At 31.8% G+C, this 20,775-nt stretch overlaps 1 protein-coding gene across 1 annotated transcript in view; it reads right to left on the bottom strand.

The window, feature by feature from the left end:
- The window catches only part of LOC149729636 (dynein beta chain, ciliary-like), a 65,213-nt gene that overhangs the window by 3,149 nt on the left and 41,289 nt on the right, over window positions 1-20,775 (bottom strand). The window contains exons 60-87 of the mRNA XM_089886062.1: window positions 20,330-20,491; window positions 19,694-19,782; window positions 18,612-18,756; window positions 17,904-17,984; window positions 16,918-17,097; window positions 16,392-16,535; window positions 15,454-15,576; window positions 14,750-14,908; window positions 14,197-14,312; window positions 13,249-13,352; window positions 12,754-12,842; window positions 12,251-12,376; window positions 11,655-11,764; window positions 10,997-11,119; window positions 9,856-10,060; window positions 9,340-9,484; window positions 8,588-8,748; window positions 7,602-7,772; window positions 6,751-6,873; window positions 5,992-6,185; window positions 5,302-5,417; window positions 4,302-4,462; window positions 3,754-3,981; window positions 2,884-3,075; window positions 2,355-2,535; window positions 1,749-1,930; window positions 678-832; window positions 247-396 (exon numbers count right to left, since the gene is read on the bottom strand). Coding sequence (XP_089742188.1) covers window positions 247-396; window positions 678-832; window positions 1,749-1,930; window positions 2,355-2,535; window positions 2,884-3,075; window positions 3,754-3,981; window positions 4,302-4,462; window positions 5,302-5,417; window positions 5,992-6,185; window positions 6,751-6,873; window positions 7,602-7,772; window positions 8,588-8,748; window positions 9,340-9,484; window positions 9,856-10,060; window positions 10,997-11,119; window positions 11,655-11,764; window positions 12,251-12,376; window positions 12,754-12,842; window positions 13,249-13,352; window positions 14,197-14,312; window positions 14,750-14,908; window positions 15,454-15,576; window positions 16,392-16,535; window positions 16,918-17,097; window positions 17,904-17,984; window positions 18,612-18,756; window positions 19,694-19,782; window positions 20,330-20,491 — 4,115 coding nt within the window. The remainder of the gene's footprint in view (window positions 1-246; window positions 397-677; window positions 833-1,748; window positions 1,931-2,354; window positions 2,536-2,883; window positions 3,076-3,753; window positions 3,982-4,301; window positions 4,463-5,301; window positions 5,418-5,991; window positions 6,186-6,750; window positions 6,874-7,601; window positions 7,773-8,587; window positions 8,749-9,339; window positions 9,485-9,855; window positions 10,061-10,996; window positions 11,120-11,654; window positions 11,765-12,250; window positions 12,377-12,753; window positions 12,843-13,248; window positions 13,353-14,196; window positions 14,313-14,749; window positions 14,909-15,453; window positions 15,577-16,391; window positions 16,536-16,917; window positions 17,098-17,903; window positions 17,985-18,611; window positions 18,757-19,693; window positions 19,783-20,329; window positions 20,492-20,775) is intronic.

The raw sequence follows: 20,775 nt of genomic DNA, 5'->3' as shown, positions 1-20,775 counted from the left end.
TGGGTTAAACCCTTTCTTGGCCAGATTATGTGTTTATGTCAAATTTGTGACTGTTTAATAATGTTAAAATAGCAGAACATACACTTTAAAAAAAATTAGGAATTTAAACAAGTATTTAAAAAAATTTTTTTTTTTAATTTTTAGGAATATAAATGAATACTTACTAAAAAATGTATTATGTTTAATTTAAAAAAAAGTAAAATGAACTAGACAAATAAAATTTTAATTAAAAATATATAAACTAACCATGCAGTTAAACCAGACATGGAAGGATAAGCCTTTGCTGTCCATGAGTCTGGTACAGAGTCAAGGAACATGGAGTTACCAAGAGCTTCCATGGACGCCGTGATGGTGAGTTCACCTTTCAAACCTAAGTCCAATGTCTTCAGTGATGTCCTGCGTTAGTGGAAATAATTAAAGTTTTACTTAATATTGTTGGATTAGTGTAACGGTCACGCCTTTTATCCAAAACAGTCTTCCTCTCTTTTTATCAATAAGCGTGTTTTAGCAACTGTTGTTTTACTGTTATTACATGTCTCTTCGCTTTTGTAAACCCCTTCGTTCTTGGTTATCAGGATTGAAAAGACAAAATAAATTTTATTCAAGATGTCGAATGAGCAATAACAAAAAAAATCTATCGGAATCTTTTGACATAAGTAGAGGTTCAAAAAGTATACCGTATCTCATTAGTGAGTGTGTTCATTCTCTCGCACTCTTGGAAAGCAACCACAACATAAGGTGTTCTATCAGCTGGTTCAACTTTCGCCATCATTTCCATCATGTTAAACTGGTCCGGCAACTTCTCCAAGATTTCGTCCAAAACTGACTTGATCTACAGCAGGTAAAGCTAGTTTAACATAAGTTCTTCACATTTCTATGTCTACTTGTCTGAACATGATGATATTATCACCCTCAGAGGTAAATCAAACTCAGAGTAATGTGTTCAAGGCTCGTCTCTGCTACCATTATTGGCGAATGTGTCCTTGAGAAAGACACTTAACGGCAATTGCTCCAATCTAGTAGTCAGTAAGTGTCCAAATTATCAGCCGTACATAAAAACGGTGAAAAAATTGTAAAAATAATCATCTACAAAGTTATATTTGTGGTAACTCGTAAGCTGGAACGAGGGTGTATGAAACAGAACACCCATGTTTTAATGACTGTCGGTTTATTGCCACGTGAGAATAAAGTAAGTTACATTCATGTATGGTTGGGATATAATATGTGTTAATAATGGTTTTGACTGAGTGGGCCAGCCATGTATTTTTAACCTTTAATGCACTAATCGTTTTGGTAACCTAACAAGCCATATATACAAGTTACCAATTCAAAACAGACCAAAAAGAGAAGTAGACATTTGTAAATTTTTTGGGCTAATGGATAAGCATTAGAAATTATCAGCATTAAGGGTATAAGACTGTTTTACCAATTTAAAACTGTCTAAAAGAGTCATCGACAGTTGTAAAGGCTTAGTGCTCGTGGTTAAACATTATAGGAATTATCAGCATTTTAAGGATATATCACTTTTTTCCTATTTTAAAACCGCCCAGTAAAATAGTAGACAGTTACAAAATTGTCCAGGGCCAATGGTTAACATTAGAAATTATCAGCATTAAGAATATATTACTTTTTTAGCAATTCAAAACGGACCAAAATACAGAAGCAGTTGTAATTTGTAACCCATAGGGCTAATGGTTAAGCATTAGGAGTTATCAGCATTAAGAATATATTTTTTCACATTTTTTCACCTTTTCATCACGTGTTGGTCCCGCTCCGGCACCCGAGCTCGTATCTCTAGGCATCAACTCAAGGATTGTACGGAAAAGATTGTCAGATGTTGTTGTCAAGAAATCAATCTCAGCATTTGGATGCAAACCATATAAATAAGGACTCTCAGGTGGAAGGACATCATCAATGTATTGGTGGTAACCTACCAGGAGAAATTGTTTTAGCTGTAAGTAAGTAGTATGTAGCTTACTTTATCCTCGCGTGGCTGGAAAATGACAGTCGTTATCACACGGGTTTAACACCTTGTGCCAGTTTACGAGTTACCATGTATGTTGCTTCGTGGGTGAATATTTTTGGATTTTTTTATGTGTGGCTGACAATTTAGACAACCCATTAGTGACCATTAGGTTGGAGCAATTACCGTTAAGTGTCTTGCCCAAGGACACATACACCCACAATGGTTTCAAAACCAAGCGTATAATAAAAATGTATCTATACAATACACCTGGTAATACATTAAAAGTGAGAATAGGTCTAAATATAACTACAAACCTAAATTAATCAGCATTTCTTCAGTATTATATCTAATAATTTCAACTTTCATCTTAAAACAAATGGAAAATTACCATTGTAATCCAGACTAGGTGGCAGAGGAAACCCAGGGGCCAAAAATATTGTGTTATCGAACATATCTTGGTTCATATATTCCTTGAGGTAGGTTCTGCACAGATGTCTGTCCCAGTCATCAGTGATGTGCCCACCGTACATGATCTCACCGAATAAATAACGCAGGTCATCCCAAGGTACCTAGGGTGGGAAAAGGGTTGTTGGTTTGTGTTTAAATTAAATACTTTGTCATGAATTGATATTAATATAAAACAAAAAAAATTATAATTTTTTTATAAATGACTTTATAATGCTTACATAATTTTTTAAATTTTTTTTATCATCATTTTTTTCGTTTTAAGTTGAGATTAAATGCTAGGTGTAGCGAACACGCTATTTTTTCCAATTAAATTAAATATGTTTTTAACTGTAAGCGTGTTTTAACAACTGTTGTTTTGTCGCTATATCCTGTCTTTTCGTTTAAAATACTTCTAAATCTTTGCTACTAAAATCAAAGAGACAAATTATTGTAATTATTTATCACTTTACCTTCTGGTTAGCTTCCAGGTAGTTGTACAATACGTTGACAGAGATAGTGAGATCACCAGTGTTGTAAGGATACACTCTGTTCCAACCCTGGGGTCCAAACTTGCGCCTCTCACTGACAACAGCGTGGAAATAACACAACGAGAACAAAATGCTCTTGAATTCAACCTCCCGTGCACACATTTCTAAAGTTTCCTAAATAAAATAAGATATTTGTTACTATATAAAGTTTAGCTTGTAAAAGTTGCAATGTATATTAAAATATTAAAAAGTTTTGGACTGTAAAACAGTGGTTCCCAAAGTTTAGTTTTATAAAAATCCCTTGACCCAGGTACCTAAGTCTCAAACATCGAAAAAAATCTATTTTCAATGTATGCACTTTATACTATTTTTTGAATATGCATGAAGTAGAAAAGACGCACAAGTGAACCGTTTATGAAACAATGGTTTATCTCGTTTTGATAGATTTGAATCACCTAGGCGCGACCCATTTTCAACTCTGTGCGACCCATGTTTGGGTCGTGACCCAATTTTTGGTAAACACTGCTGTCAAAGCTGCAGTATTTATAAAATTAAACAAAGGTTTAGCCGGTAAACGCTGACATTTAAAAAAAATAAAAAAAATCTTATGAGAAAACTTTGAAATCAGCCTTATCTAAACTTGGCTATATCATTAATTATTTCATCCTCTTTTATAAAAATACAGTTAATTTGCAAAACCAACCAGATTTAAAAGGTTTAGCCTATAAAAGCTGCAAAATTTATGAAAATAGAAAAATAGATTAACAAGGCTCTTAAATCAAACTTGTCTAAACTTAGCTATATCATTAATTATTCATTACATATTAAATACAAATTATTGTCAACACGAACCTGGTTAAAATTATCAAACGCCTTATGTAAGTTGGAGTGCATTCCAGTGGGTGGTTCGTTGGTAATTTTGATGGCATTTTCCAGAATTCCCTGAGGAATAATATGGCTGTCTGCGGAAGATGCTGGCTCCGCACTCATGAACACACGGAAGTTCTCATGGCTTCCAACACTGTGTTTCTCCAGCTTGTTTTGAAGCGTCATCAACCATTTGGCGACCAAATGGATATTCTGATAAATATTATGAATGAAAATGAATGAATTTAAATTACTTCATCCTTTCTTGCCCGGAAAAGACAGTGTTAAACACAGGTGTTCTGTTTCATACACCTTGTGCCAGGTTATAAGTTACCATGTATGTAACTTTTGTAGGGGAATATTTTTTTTGAATTTTTTTTGGCATGATTATAATAAACATGCTTTTTTAATACTTTTTTTTAATAACTTACAAAATACCTGTATCACAATAAAATCATACATACTACAAACTTTTTAAAGATTTTTTTTGTCAAAACTGGCTTTTTAAATTTCTTTTAAAGTTAAAACCCAACCTGTAGCACCACCCAGTGACCATTTTCTCCTGCAGTATCGAGCGCAGCTTCAGCCACGACCTCTTGACCTTGTCCGAGTGAAACATTGTGAAACTTCTTGTTGTCAAACGTGAATCCCAACTTTTTACCAAGTTTCTCCACATCTTGTAGTGGATCAACACCTGTGGTGGTGGGATTTAAATGGGTAAAATTTAGGATAAATTTTTACATGAATGTAATTCTAACTAATGTTTCACTCAGATAAAGCAAATAAATGACGGCATTTGATCTACAACTTGTTTTCCTTTGGTAATAAAGTTTGTTCCTATTTATTATTTTAAAACCATAGTTATTAGTTTAATGGACAAAGTCAAATTTACCTTCAAACGACGGAAAATCCAATTTTTTAGGACTTTAAATTAAATATTACGTTTAATTTTATTTGTGCATTTACAAATTCAATATTTTTAAAGGTATAATTTTTAACTAAAAAAAAAATTTCTTTTGTCCTGCCAAAAAGTTTTAATATAAAAAGTGTTACTGTAGAAAGTTATTATTAGTTGTACAATATCCTATCTTAGTACCTTTCTATGTAATAAAAATAAAACAAATGTTAAAAAGAAGATCTATGAAACAGTAATAGACAGTTATCACAACAAAATTACACAATCTGCTTTAAAAACCTATGTTGTTGTATTACAGCCATCATAATGTCTTAAAACACAGTTATTTTAAAATGTCATGAATTATAAATTTTTAATATGGTACTGTGGGGTAAGATGGACACCTTTAGCTCATAATATCCAAATGTCATGATTGTGTTTTAAACAATTAACAATTGTCTATTATAGTCGAGAGAATACATTTTTATAATTCCTTGAATGTTCTTTGTTTACTACCAAATGGGATGAGAAAATAAATCAAAAAGTGTCCCATCTTTCCCAACCCTACTATATATACATACATATATTTTTACTGAAGCTATTTTTACACATCAAGAAAATAAATACAAATTTTTTACCTGGAGATAAAATGAAGAATGTAGGGGTAGCAGGTCCTGTTTCTTCAAAGGATTTTTCAAATGGAATCCCTCGAGTGTCAACATATTCTGTACCAAGTCTGTCCTCCACAAAATCTCTACAAATACATTACAGTGTAAAATAATACATCAAAATATAAAAAATATATATATTTTAAACATTTTTTTAATCAGAAATTAATCTTGTACTACTATTAGTTTGCTAGAAATACATTACTGTGTAAAATAATACACCAACAAATGTAAAATATCACATTTTAAACACTTTTTTAACTGGAAATTAATTATGGTCTACTGTTAGTGTGCTACAAGTATATTATAGTGTAAAAAAATACATCAAAAAAACATAAAAAATATGTTTTAAACATTTTTCTAATCAGTACTCAGTAGTCAGTTAAAACTAATTATGGACTACTGTTAGTCTGCTACAAATACAATACAGCGTGAAATAATACATTAAAAAATATACAGAAAATATCATTTTACCATTTTTTTAACCAATGGTCAGTAAACATAATCTTGGGCTACTGTTAGCCTGCTACAAATACATTACAATGTAAAATAATACATCAAAAAATAAAAAAAATTATATGTGGTAAGTATAAACTAGTGTGGATACCGTTAGAAGTTACAATATGAACTAAAATAATGGTAACTTTACACAATTCGTACCTGACAGCGTATGTCATCCTGTCTGCTCTTAATGCTCTCATGATGCAAAGTTTCTGCAGAGCGTTCTTGTTTTTCCATTCCTGAGGAAGTTTCTCCTTTTCAGGAGCTTCACTCTCGACCAACTTCTTCCATCTCTTCGCTGATCCCTCAATGTCACGATCGAGATTGCGGAATTCGTCCATTTCCGACAAGAGCTATAGAGTGGGAGGAATAGGCTGGTTAGCACTACTTGTATTTTCTAAATATTCTTTCAAGGCGCAGGAAAAAGTACATTACATTTTTATACCAGATCAGAAAAATATATTCCATTTTTATACCAGATCAGAAAAATATATTACATTTTTTTATACCAGATCAGAAAAATATATTACATTTTTTATACCAGATAAGCAATTGAATGAATATATACATTATGCCTGGTAGCAGAAGGAACAAAAGTGAAAATACTTTTATAATTTGTTCTGCCAATACGATATTTTATTGTTTTAACACTGCCATTATTTTATAACTGGATCAACAATCCAGATACCTTAGCTGGTCAACATTGTTTTAATTTTTAATATAGTCAACAATTTTTGAACTTTAGTTCAGATAATATTTAACGTATTTTTACTATGGTCAACTGTATACACATATATATTTAGCAAAAAAATTCAAACTTTCTTGTACAATGCATCAATACTTAGTATTGGCGGTGATATTTTTTCATTTTTTCAAATTAATTAATCTTCAAATTAAAAGTTCCAACATCTGGCCTACCTTCACTGCACCCCATGAATGGTTGCTTAGGAAATCCACCGGGCTCGTCACATTCAACTGGGATGGGAAACGAAGCAAGAAATCAAGCTCAACCGGATTAATCAACTTCTGGACCAACAAAATCTGACGCCAAAAAAATACAATTTAATTAAGAAAATTGCAATTAAATAAGATTAAAAAAAAAATTAAAAAAAAAATATTTGGAAAAAAAATAATCAGGGATGTTAAACAAAAAAACATGAAATATTGATTTTTTAAGTTTAGTTACATAAAAACAAGTATTTATTTGCATTCTGTATGTCTCTGAACACCATTAATTAAAACAACAACTTAACATCAGTACATCACGCATTATTCATGGTCACAACACATGTTATGAGAATATTTTATGATATAAAAACTTGTTTTTGTAATAAATTCCGCGAATCTGACCCTGATCTGATGTTTATAAAATTGAACTATTCTTGCTTAGAAAAACACAGTAAGGATCTGGTGCTTTGAAAACATAACCAACAAAATTCAAGTCTAACCACTAGTAGTAATAGAGAAAATATTTCGCCTAAATGGCATCGTCAGTAAACAAATAGATTGAACTTGTTTTTATGTTTCTTAAATAGTTAAATTAAATTTTAGCCATATTTTACTAGTGTTCGCTAATCAGAGAACAAATAATAGGAAGAAATAAAAACAATCTAAAACTTGAGATAAAAATTAAGCGAGTACAAAAAATAGGGTTTACATCGCATATTTTGTCAACACAATTAGTTGGAAAACATGAAAAAATAATTGCAAAAACATTTTTTTAGTTAAAAAAACAGTTAGTTGAAATACTAATTGTATGAAAAATGCACCTGGAAGGCCATCTGTGCCGTAAAGATGATCTTGTGTTTCTCAAAGAGACCACGCGAGGTGTAGAGGAAGACAGAAAACGAGATTGAAGTAATTAAGTTTTTCACTCGGTTTTTCAAATTTTCATCAGGAACAGCTTTTTTCACAGCTATTTCAAAGACAATGCTGAATGACTGGAAAAAAAGGAATATTTTAATTTCAAATATATTAGGAATTCAGGTATTTTAATTTTTTTAAATGTGATTCTTTAATTGTAGCTTTTAAACAAACTTTTTTGGGGGGACAGTGGCAGTTTTTTTTAGCACAAATATGTCATGACTGTCAATAAACAAATATTTAAATTATGAAATATATAACGTAATTTGTTATTTTTATTTACGACGCTGATTTTAAATGTAATTTTTAATTGTAGCTTTAAATAAACATTTATTTTTTTGGAAAAAATGACAGCAGCAGGTTTAACAAAAACATAATATGTTTATATTACAATTTTTAATTCAAAATATTTGGTTGAATGGTTTTTATTTTATTTTTAAACCAAAAGGTTTAACACCATTAATGCTATTTTTTGACCTGCTTTTATTGCATTCTTAGCTTTTTTAGTAATATGTAACATTTTTAAATTTTTATTTTAAAAACATAATCTATCTAATGAGTAGGGAGTCATAATTTTTTATGTTTGTAATATATCTATTTTTTTAAGTAGGTGAAATAATCTATTGCAAATATATTAAAAATGGCTGCCAAAAGTTGATGCTTTGTGTAATATATCCGAGGGTCATGCAAATATTGGCTCAAGCGTGAAGAGTAAAAAAAATGCCAGTTAGACTTCTATTTCTATGTTACACAGCAATAGTTTGATATTTATTTGTAGGGTATAAAAAACCAACCAACAAAATAAAAAAATAAAAAAAATCAACCAATAAAATTAAAAAAAAATATATACATAAAAACAATAAAAAAAATAAAATAATTTTTTTTAACATACCTTGAGAGAGAATTGGTACATAGGGTGAATTTTGTTTAAATCGTTTAATATGAAATATAAAAGAGAAGCTCTAGATGCGGCAGGTCTGTAGTGTTCTCTTGCCTCGTTGATCTGGAGTTCTGTTGTCTGAGCTTCCTTTACTTTGATCTCAACCTCACCAGCTATGAGAGGTATGGTGAAATTAGAACAGTGTATAAATGTATATATTGATACTTTTTTTAAAAAAGATTCTTTAAAAATTAGAATTTCGTATAAAAGTTTGAAATTTTTTTTGTTCATTTTTTTTGGTAAAATGTTGGTCTGTGATATATAGTTAGTTACTTTAGTCAAAAATTATATGTTAGGCACATTTGTGGACCTACGGCAAGACTTTATTATTTTTTGTGGTGCATGAATCAATTTATATTAAATTTGAATCAATTTATTTAAATAGTTATGTTTATATTACTTGTAATATAATATTTCCTGTTAGTATGACGTTTATTTAACAAATACATAATATATATTTCCGACTAGTTTAAACATCTTCGTCGCAACAGATGTTTGGTCAGAATGGGAAAAATTGCGAAAACTAACGTCAAAGTAAAACATCTTTAGTTTTAACTCCTAAACTTAAAAACCACATTCAGCTTTGCATTTAAAAAAATACAAAAAATCTAAACAAAATATGTTTATACCTAAACTAGCTTACACTTTAATGTATACTTTCCCCCAAAAAATTATTATTTAAAAAAATACTAAACAAAACATACCAGTTTTCTTTGTGTTTTCAAGGTTCTCCACAAGTGCTGTGTCACTGAGGAAGTTTCCGGAAGCTGCAGAAAGACGAGCAAGAAGATCATCTTCCAATCTCTTCAGTGTGATCTTGAAGTCGTTCTGCTGCTTCGTTAGATCCAACTATAGAAAACATTATTGTTACCGATATTTTAATATCGGTATTAAATAAAGATATATAGTAGAGTGAAGAAAAATGAGATAAGTTTTTGTTCTATTTTCTTGTACAATTTTGTAGTAATCAAAGAACATTCAAAGAATTATAAAACTGTATCCTCACGATTCTCATAGACCGTTGTTAATTGTTTAAAACACGATCAGGATATTTGGATATTATGTGCTAAAGGTGTCCCATCTTCCCCTACTGTACTATATATATATGTATATTTTTAAACTGAAAACTATTTTTGCTTAGATAAAGTAACTGTAACAGTTTTTTAATAAAAAAACAACTGTCCAAAGCAAAAATAAATCAATCAAAAAATTCTTATTACTTTCAGTGCTTCCAGATCTGGACGTTCCATTCCAACAACATCAGCAAGCAATTGATCTTCTAAACCATCTCGCGTCACTGTGAAGTTGATGAGTGTGCACTGAGCTTGCATCTCAGGTTGGTAGTGGGGGTTGGCAAGCTTGGTGTGTAAGATGAGACGGAAGTCACGATGGTATTCACATTCTTTGTCCCCTATCTTTATGTATCTGTGTAGGGAATGAAACAATGTAAAAATAGTGCATAAAATGATTGTGTTAAGTGTATATGTACTTAATAATGCTTCTTTTAATTTAAAGTGTAGTTTTAACTACAAGTGAAAACTAGTAACTTGGTATCTCTACTAATTGATTTAAAACTAAGTAGAAAGAGATTTTGTGTATTTTTTAGAGGTCTTGTAAATTGACATTTTTTACAAATTTTCTTTCAAGAAACATTTAGCCATAAATAATATGCACAAGGTTTAAAATGTCTAAAATAACATAGGTTATTAAAGTATGCGGAAGCACCCACTAAAAAAAAGTTAAACAGTGAAAAGGTTAGTTAAAAACAAAGCAAGTTGATAGCTGATAAACAGTTTAAATTTAGTATATTTTTAACTACATGTAATTTACAGCTCTGTTTAACGACTTTTATTGTATATCGACTTTTATAAAGGTTTTCTTGCTGTCTGCTTGTATGGTTCACCTTAAAAAGTTTAGAAAACCATACAAGGTGTAAAATAAAACTATGGGTGCTAGTGAAGAGTCTTTCCCCCACCTTATTTGCTAACCACTAACCTCTAACCCTTAGGCCCTATAACCACTAACCCCCTAACCATCAACACCTAACCCCCTAACCTAGGGGTTAGGGGTTAGCAAATAAGGTGAGGGGGAAATTCTTCACTAGCACCAAACTATGCAATGTATGAATTTGTATTCTGTTACTTCTGCTACCAGGCATAATGTAATTAATCTTTAAACGGCTCATCTGGTTTAAAGACTTTTAAAGTCTTGTCGGAAATGTTTTTTTGTACCAGAAACATTGGAAATGCATGCTTTTTATTACCAGAAACATTGGAAATGTATGCTTTTTCTACCAGTAACGTCGAAAATACGCTTTTTTCATACCAGGTGAGCCGTTGAAAGATTAAGCACGGTACATACCTTCCTTTCTTAATGGTTTCGCGACCCAGCAATGGACCAAGCACAGGGTCCACACTTTCTTCAATATTTTCAATCAACACTGGATCGCCAACACCTAGTGCATTCTCTATGGTGTCAAGATACCTGAAGAAATGTATTGAAAAGTTACAACTCTGTTTGTAATGGTAATTATGCCTGGGGAAAGCATAATAGTTTAAAAAAATAATCATATTAATAAGATGATTATTTTGAATGCTTGCTGAATCATATTAAAACTCTCGAAATTTTGGAGTTTGCGAGTCTAAACCATCAATCCAGTATCGTAGTTTAATAAAATAACGTTTCGGTGTATTTTCTGGTGTGGTCTGACTAAATTTCTGTGCATTACTGATTACAAAAATAAGACATTCAAAAAATAAACAAACTAAGTTTTAGTTGGTTGACTAAAAAAGCAAAATCGAATTTAAGCGGCAACTAATTTAGTTGGTAAAAAAAGTTTTAAACAATTAACAACAGTCTATTGGAGTCGTGAGGATACAGTTTTATAACTTTTTGAATGTTTTTCGTTTACTACCAAATGAGACGATAAAATAGAATGAAAAGTTGTCCCATCTTCCCCCATTCTTCTATATGTAATGTGACTTACAATATATACATGGAAATTAACAATAAATCTTACCCTCTCTGTCCAATACGAATAACTTTGAGATCTTTTCCATATTTATTCTTGATCCATTTAATTCCTTGAAGCTGAGGATCCACCATAAGCGGCCATCTCTGGCAGTTTGTCTGTTAATTACAGGCATTAGTAAAATATTATGTTATAAATTCACTTTAGTACAATAGCTATTCGAGTAAGGTAATAAAATAGTAAGGTAATATAGGAATTTCAAGTTTTTGGAGTTAATGAAAATCCCCAACATCGTGGCCTAGTTGGTTAGCGCGTCAGCCTCTTACCCAGAGGTTATGGGTTGAAGGCTAGTCCCTGCTACCATTATGGGCGTATGTGTCCTTGGACAACACACTTATTGGCAATTGCTCCAACCCAGTGGTCACTAACGGGTTGTCCAAATTATCAGCCATACATAAAAAACTGATAAAATCCCCCCAAAATAATCACCTACAAAGTAACATACATGGTAACTCATAAGCTGGCATTCGGTGTACGAAACAGAACACGTCCTATAACGACTGTCGTTTTCCGGCCACACGAAGATAGCGCAGCTAAATCAAGTTACATTCTATCATTCATTATTGCATACATGTGGAACTGACCAGAATTGTAGCGTTTTCAGTTGACATTCGATCAGATGGAAGACCTTCATTATTCCAAGCAGCAATATCGGCTTCATCGGTCAGTAACGACACGTAATCCAATCCTTCCGTTGTGGGAATGGGAACCTGGGGATAATTTAATTTTCTAAGGCCAAACATTGGAATTTATATATTTTGCAGTTTTAAAATATGAGAGTACACACCATACACAAGTCAAATCTGTTTAATACATTTTTTATACATGCTTGTACATGGATAAGGAGCCAGAATAAATAGGCCATTTTATGGATAACGATTTTACTGTAAAGTTACAAACATTCATTACAAAAACACATGAATAGCAATTTAAATTAAATAAAAAAATTTTTTTATACTTTTTTAAAACTACCACATACCAACTAGGCCACACATTTTAAACTTATTTTTGGTTGAAAAACTATTGTTTGGTAATTTTTTTATACACAATTGATATTGTCAAAAGACTTGAATTGTTATTATCTAACCGGCAACGACTTGATGAATGGAAGCCACATTTCTTCCATCAATCTTAATCTGTATGTCTTTGTGAAGTAGCCAACGTAAGACACAAACGCTGAGAAAAGAAAACAAATTAAAAACTAATCCATTTTAAATTTAGTAGTAATAAATGAATAAACATTATAACACAGGTTGCCAATTTTGTACACCTCTTGCCAGATTATAAGGTATTACATATGTAACTTCGAAGAGAATTGATTTTTTATTAAAACCTTTAAAAATCAAAAATACAAGTTCGGCACCGTCTCACTGGGCAAGGCAATTAACGGCAATTGCTTCAATCCAGGTCACTAATGGGTTATCCAAATTACCAGACATAAACAAAAAATACCTCAAAAAAATATTCACCCACAAATTAACATACATGGTAACTCGTAAGCTGGCACGAGTCATATGAACACCCGTGTTATAACAACTGTTGTTTTCCCGCCACGCAAGGATAACGCAAGTTACATTCATACCTGTTACAAGAAGAACATTGCCTGTCAGTTTGGATTCTTGCTCACGGAAGTTTTGTACAGATTGTGCCCAACGTACGTTCTCACTTGTCAATCCACCAACCAATCTATGACAACCAAATAAATGGTGAAGCTGTATAGCTACATATGGTAAGCTTAATATTACTAAAATTAAATACATGTTTCAACACTATCTTCCTCAACTCTACTATATATTTTAATCATTTTCATTCTATTTTCTCCTCAAGTTTGGTAGTAAACAAAAAAAAATTTATAAAAAAGTATCCTTCACCTTCTACAGACCGTTAGTAATTGTTTAGAACGAATAATTGGATATTATGTGCTAAAGGTGTTCTGTCTTACCCTCCAGTATTATATGAACAATTATAATGTAGTGTTTCTCTAAAACAATTATAATAATACTGTGTGTGTTAGTTGAATTAGTGAATTGGTTTTGAAATGAATTTAAATTCATACACACTAAGTACAAACTGTTTTGTCAGAAATTGCCACTCACAATGGTAAAAAACACTTAGGTTTTTACTTTTCAGATTTTGTGAATATAGGACAAAAAAGTAAATATTACACAGGCAACTTGTTTTATTAGAGGTTTATAAGAGTAACTAACATACCTACTATTAAATGGTAAAGAAAAATAATTTAACATTTTACCATTGCCCACACGCATCTATGTATAATGTATTGTAATATAACATAATTACATTTATCTGTTCAAAAAGAGTAGCAAAGATCAAGTTAATTAATAAAACAACAAATAGGTGGAAATTAGCAACAAAACAACAGTCATTATACACACGCTGCAAGTAAAAACTACTAAAAACTAAAAGTATCAAATAAAATCTTGGCTGCAAAACCAACACTACAGTATAGATTAGCTCATATTGAGCTGTGGTTTGTGCTTTTATGTGATAGAATTTGTTCATAACATACCTGTTTGCAAGCGATATGGTAAGCTGAGTTGCCTCAGCCTGCTGTTGACATTTAAGTTTAGCTGCAGTCGCTTCTTCAAACTGAGCCGTCAGTGTTGCTAAGTTCGAATTCAGCAACTAAAGTAAAAAAAATGCTTATTAGCAGAGTAACAGGGAAATGTATGAAAATTTATTGAAACATGTGAGATAAAAAGACCTGAATTTAAAAAAAATTTAAATAAATTTAAATAAAAAATATTTTAAATAAATGTATATGTAATTAAATAAATGTATGTGTTCACTATTTAATTATTATTGAGTTTTGCTTTTTGTTAATTAGTCTTCAAATAATAGTTAGTAGAATTACCATGTATGTAACTTTGTAGGTTATTCTTATATATCTGAATGTTTAATAATATGGTCAATATAATAGTAATCAATGCGATTTGAAAAAAAAATATTTACAACCGAAAACTATACATTTTTACAACCATAGCCTTATTTGTAAACCATTTATCCATCAATGCACTTTTTAAAAACAAACAAAAAAATAACAAAATTACACAAACACTTACAGCAATTTTATTTTTAATGACGGTCAGTTTTTCTTGAGCTGCTTGTAACTCCGCATTTGCTTTAGCCAGTGCAATACGCTTGGGTTCGACGTCACAGAAGATTTCATAAAACCTCACAATGTTAACTGTCCACGCACACAATCCTGCAGCAGCTAAAGACTAGTGGGGAAAAAGGGGTATAGTAGGGTGGGGATTTTTTTACACGTTTTTATTCTATTTTCTCGTCCCATTTTGTAGTAAACAAAAAAAACTCAAAAAATTATAAAACCATATCCTCACGAATAGTATAGCGGTTGTTAATTGTTTAAAATACGATCAGGATATTTTGGTATTATGTGCTAAAGATGTCCTGTTTTTGCCAACCCTACTATATGTTTTACTAAATAGTGTTGCCTGTATTTGGATTCACGTTATAACTTGTATCAGACCAATTGATCAATACCCACCTTTTATTAGGCAAATATTCTTTTCCCCATGTTTTACTAAATATTGTCGACAGGTATAAGAAAAAAAAAACATATAGGATAATTTATTTACAATCATGACAAATTGATAAGCTGCATTTATCATTTAATCATTTTTGTCGTTTTTTGGCCTATTTAGGCTTTGTGACCAAATGACCAAATTTACTACATACATATATACACGATTATTTTAAAATTTAAAAAAAATTTTATGTAAAAAAAATATTTTTTTTTTGTTACCTTTGAACGAATGAAATCTGGATCGAACTCAGGATTGTCTAAAAATGGTCGAATGGCTTTCAAGCAGTTTTCGTGGATGTTTTCTTTGTCGTAAGTTATCAGGTTGTCCAAGAATTGATCAACCTGCGACAGAAAGTCGAATTTTACTGCTTGTTGGAATTAGATTTTAAGCCAGCATGCTTGGTTACATTATACACACTCATCGCTAGCGATCCTCGGCAGAGTAGAAACTGTTTCTAATCGATTTTATGTCACTCGTATCGCTAGTGATGGAGGAGGTGACGTCAGAATATTGCCAGACTCTCTCGAATCACCAGCCATCGGCGCTAGTGTGAACCCGCCCCTTTAGGGTATGTTAAGCAACAATGTACGCAATCGAAAAAAAAAACAGGAAAAGGGGGAAAAAGGCAAGAAAAGTGGAAATAAGGGCACTGTAAAGAGGATAGTGGGAGGGCAAAAACTTAACAAAATTATGCAACAAAAATTTACATTATGAAACATGTGAAACTGGAATTCCATAATATGTAATTGGCAAACCTTAGGTATCTTTGGTGATTTAGTGCAAAAACACATGATATTTGACCATGATAAATTATACAATTAAAACCCCAGGAAGACTGACTAAAAAAGTAAACACAAGACAGACTGCCTAAGTAATAAATGCATGAAACATAACTTTTATTTAACATTTTTAAACATTAGTGAAGATCTTGTTACTTAAAGAACAAAGAGAAGGGAACAGAAAAACAACAGTCATAAAACATACTTTGGATAAAAACTGTGAAAAACAGTGCCAGTTAAAATACTTGAGCTGACTTATCTTTAAATTTTATCCCACACAACATACAAACAAAACACAATACAAATTGGGCATAAATAAATAAAAAAAAACAATACACAGAAGTCAAATTTTTCAAGTACATTAAAACACCATCTACCTTAGCCATCATAATCTTTCCAGATTTCCAACTTTTATCTTTTGGTATTTTTCCTCCCGGAGCCATCAGCACCATCACGGCCGACACCACGTTCACTACTGCCCCCGGTGGCGAACCAAACGACTTCAACTCAGTCAAGTTGTTCTGAAAAAAAAAAAAAAAATTTACCAATTTCTTTGAGTATGAAAAATGTGCATTGACATAATATGTATAGTAGGGTGGGGAAAGATGGGATACCTTTAGCACATAATATCCAGATATCCTGATCGTGTTTTAAACAATTAACAACGATCTATGAGAGTTGTGAGGATATGGTTTTATAATTCTTTTAATTTTCTTTGTTTGCCACCAAATGGGACAAAAAAGTAGACCAAAAAGGTGTCCCATCTTCCCCACCCACTATACATCACTTAATAATAAAATGATTTATATAAAATATAAAGAATAAAGATTAAAACATTATTGGTCCTTATTTCATCAAGTACTAAAAAACATTTATCAATTTGTGCTAAAATAACCAACCCACCTTGTTAAGAGTGTCCAAAGCAGCTTGAGCTGCAATGAGAGCTGGTTCAGCTTTTGCAAGATCTGATTCACAGTCGGACCTCTTCTTTGATACTTCCACTTCAATAGCTGTCACTTTTTCTTCTTCAAAATCAGCAACAGCTTTTTCTTTGCTCACCTTTTCAGTCTCAACACCAACAACCTAATACAAACAGTTTGTTTAGAATTTATTACAGTATTGTATGCGTTTTTGCCTATACAAACAGGCAAAACTGTAGAAAATTCCGTGAATCTGACCGTGATCTGGTGTTTATATAGTTAAACAATTCTTGTGTAAAAAAATACAGTAAGAATCTGGTGCTCGAAAAACAGACAAAAATCAAGTCCAACCAATTGTATAATAAAAGATATATATTTCGCCTAAACAAAAGGTTAATGCGTTTTGTTACAGCGGTTTTCGTTTTTTTTGGGAATAATCTTAAAGAGAGAAGAAACACATTGGTACAGCTAAAGGAATTATTCCATATGACATATAGAAATATGTCCATACAGTTATAATAATTATATTTAATTTGCATCAACCTGCATCATTTTCACAGGTATGACTGAATCGCTATTCTAACCATTTAAATGTTAAACAACTAGATTTACCAGTAAGTATTTACCAGTAAAATGATTTACAAAATAGTCTACCTATCTGAATTAAATGCAGAATTATAATATAGTAGAATGGGGGAAGATAGGACACCGTTTTACTCTGTTTTCTCGTTCCATATGATAGTACACAAAAGAACACTCACAGAAATATAAAACCACACCTTTATGACTCACATATAGACCGTTGTTTAATTGTTTAAAATACGATCAGGATATTTAAATATATGTGCTAAAGGTGTCCCATCTTCTCCCACCCTACTATATTATAATTCTGCGTTTAATTCAGATAGGTAGACTATGTTGTAAATCATTTTATTTTCCCAAGGCAGAACTGTTTGTTATTTATCAAACCTGAATAAGTTTATCAGCGTCGTCATTCTTTTGCTTGAGTTCAATTTCCTGAGCCGCAAGTTTTGCTTTCAAGTCATCCACCTATGTTATAATGAAGTGAAATAATCAAACTGGGTCATGGCGAGATATATGGGTGCTTCATTATGTAATAATATAACAATAACTTTATTTGTTTCTGTGATTATGGCAGCGAAGATTTAGAATTATTTTAAATGAAAAGATAGGATATAGTGACAAAACAACAGTTGATTTAAACACGCTTACAGTTAAAAAAATATTACAATTAATTGGAAAAAAATAAGCGTGTCGCCACACCTGGTGGACTCACAAGAAATTTATGTTTAATTCTTATCAAGTTAGTCTTATAATAGAAGCAAAAGTGTGTGTAATAGTAATGTTATATGTGTATATAAATTTCACTATCATGGCATATATCAATGATGAAGGTTAGAATATTGTATACAACAATACAACAAATATTTTCCTTAGTATTAGTAATGTTTCAAGATTTTTTTCATGTGGAATATTTAATAAACATGGTTTAACTTTAAGCAGTCAGAGAAAAAATCAATAAATTTAAATGTTTTAGCAATTCGTTTATAAATTAATTTTTTTTTAAATATTAAATTCTGAAAGGAAATCTTTAAAATATTAAATTCCGAAGTTCTGTGTTATTTCTACTTAAAATATTAGTACAACACAACTTACTTGAGCGGCTGTGCTTCTAAGCTTTTCCAAACCATTTTCAAGTCTTTCAACAGCTGCTTGCAGTTCACTGTTCTTCTTATTTAGCAATGTTTCATACAGAGTGATTTGCTCAAGAAAACTCTTTGGTGTAGTGTAGTTATATCGCCTGAATGAATGTAACTTACTTTAACCTCGCGTGACCGGAAAACGACAGTCATTATCACACAGGTTTAACACCTCATGCCAGCTTACGAGTTACCATGTATGTCACTTTGTGGGTTATTATTTTTTGAGGGGACTTATTCATTTTTTTTATGTATGGCTGATAATTTGGACAACCCATTAGTGACCACTGGGTTGGAGCAATTGTCGTTAAGTGTCTTGCCCAAGAACACATCCGCCCACAATGGTAGCAGCGTCAAGCCTTGAACCTATTATCTCTGGGTTACAGGCAGGCACGCTAACCACTATGCCACGGCGCCGGACAGAGTAAAGAATTTTGAATATTGTTAAATAGTAACTGAATGAGGGATTTATTGTATTTTATTCCATGTGGAAGAGGTCCCGCCGCGTGGCACGCCATGGGTCCCGGGATTTAGGTTAAGATTGGGCCATTACCCCAACACCTGGGGTGCTACTGCATGGACTACCCCAGTTTAAGAGTTATGAGACAACTTGTATTTAATTAGGTTATGAGAAAACTTGTTAGTGGTTACTGGCCCTACCGGGTTAAAACAGTAATTATAAATTTTTTTTCAGGGATAGCATCGAGCATCAGACGAAACAACCTCTGGTTTGAAAAAAGTGCTGTAAATTTTATTTATTCTAATAAGTTGTGTAACTACAGTTGTTGCTGCCTTTACTTATTGCCAACTACTGGGTTGTGTGATTTATGTGTGAAAATAGAGAAATTCACAGGAAAAAGGGTATACATTATGTCGTAAAGTAATATTGTATTCATAGAAAAAACACAGACTTTAACTTGATTGGCCGCGGTGGTTACAAAATCTCCAAAAATTCTACAATAAATTAATAGTCTATTTTTAGTTTAAATTTTTATATTTAGTTTCACAATATGGTTTGTATCTGAACAATTAATATACCTTTCATTGAGCAAATATTCCTTCCCCAGGTCATTAACACTCATGTGGACAAATGATAAAAACTTGCTGATGGATTCTCTTTCACTATCCTAGAAAAAGAAAGCTATGTAAGTGAAAAAAATCAAAGTTTACACGAGTTTCACGAAAGTTTTTTTACCCTTTCTTAAAGTTTACTCAATACCATTATTTTGAAATTTAAATGAATGAATGTAGCTTACTTTATCCTTGGGTGGCCTTAAAACGACAGTCGTTATAACACGGATGTTCATACACCTCATACCAGCTTACGAGTTACCAAGTATGTTACTTTGTGGGTGTTTTTTGTGGATTTTTTTTTGTGTGGTTGATAATTTAGGCGGACCATTAGTGACCACTGAGTTGAAGCAATTGCCGTTAAGTGCCTTGCCCAAGAACACATACGCCCACAATGGTAGCAACAACGAGCCTTGAACCCATTACCTCTGAGTTCGAGGCAGGGGTTAATAAGCATAAACCTGTTATTGTTTTAATTTTATTTTAACATTGATCAAAACGGCTTTGAAATACAGCAAAAGTTCATACTAAATTGTTTAGGTTGATAAAATTTTTTAGGTTAATAGTTAAATATGTCCACATATTTAAAGAAACTAAACTAACCTCCACATTCTCAATGTCAGAAAGGAAACGCAAACTGACAGATTCAAGAGCATCCTGTGGCCATTCATGAAACCAATCGATGGCCGTACAGTTGACAACACCTGGGAATTTACGAGCACGAACACGCAGGGTGCTGCCAACAGGGGAGAAACAGAGAGCCACCTAAGTAATAAGGTTACATAATATTGGTTTTATGAAGGTAAAGAAGACCATGTTATGGGGAAATTAATATTATTTTAACTTATTTATTAAGAAGCAAAAAATGTTGAGGCTTAAAACTTTGTTAGTGTTCAGTGAGGGCAATTATTTATAAAAAAGTATGTATGTACAACTTTTTACTTATGTTGGATGTGTAAAGGGTTGACTAAATAATTACTTATTAACTGGTAAATCTATGTAAGTAAAATTTAATTATCCAATATTTTTTACTTAAATATGGTTGAGTA

This window comes from Ciona robusta, chromosome 10 (genome assembly GCF_009617815.1).
Source record: "Ciona robusta chromosome 10, ASM961781v2".
NCBI lineage: Eukaryota > Metazoa > Chordata > Ascidiacea > Phlebobranchia > Cionidae > Ciona > Ciona robusta.
Note: the sequence above shows the minus strand (reverse complement) of the source record. Positions and strands in the feature narration are given on the sequence as shown.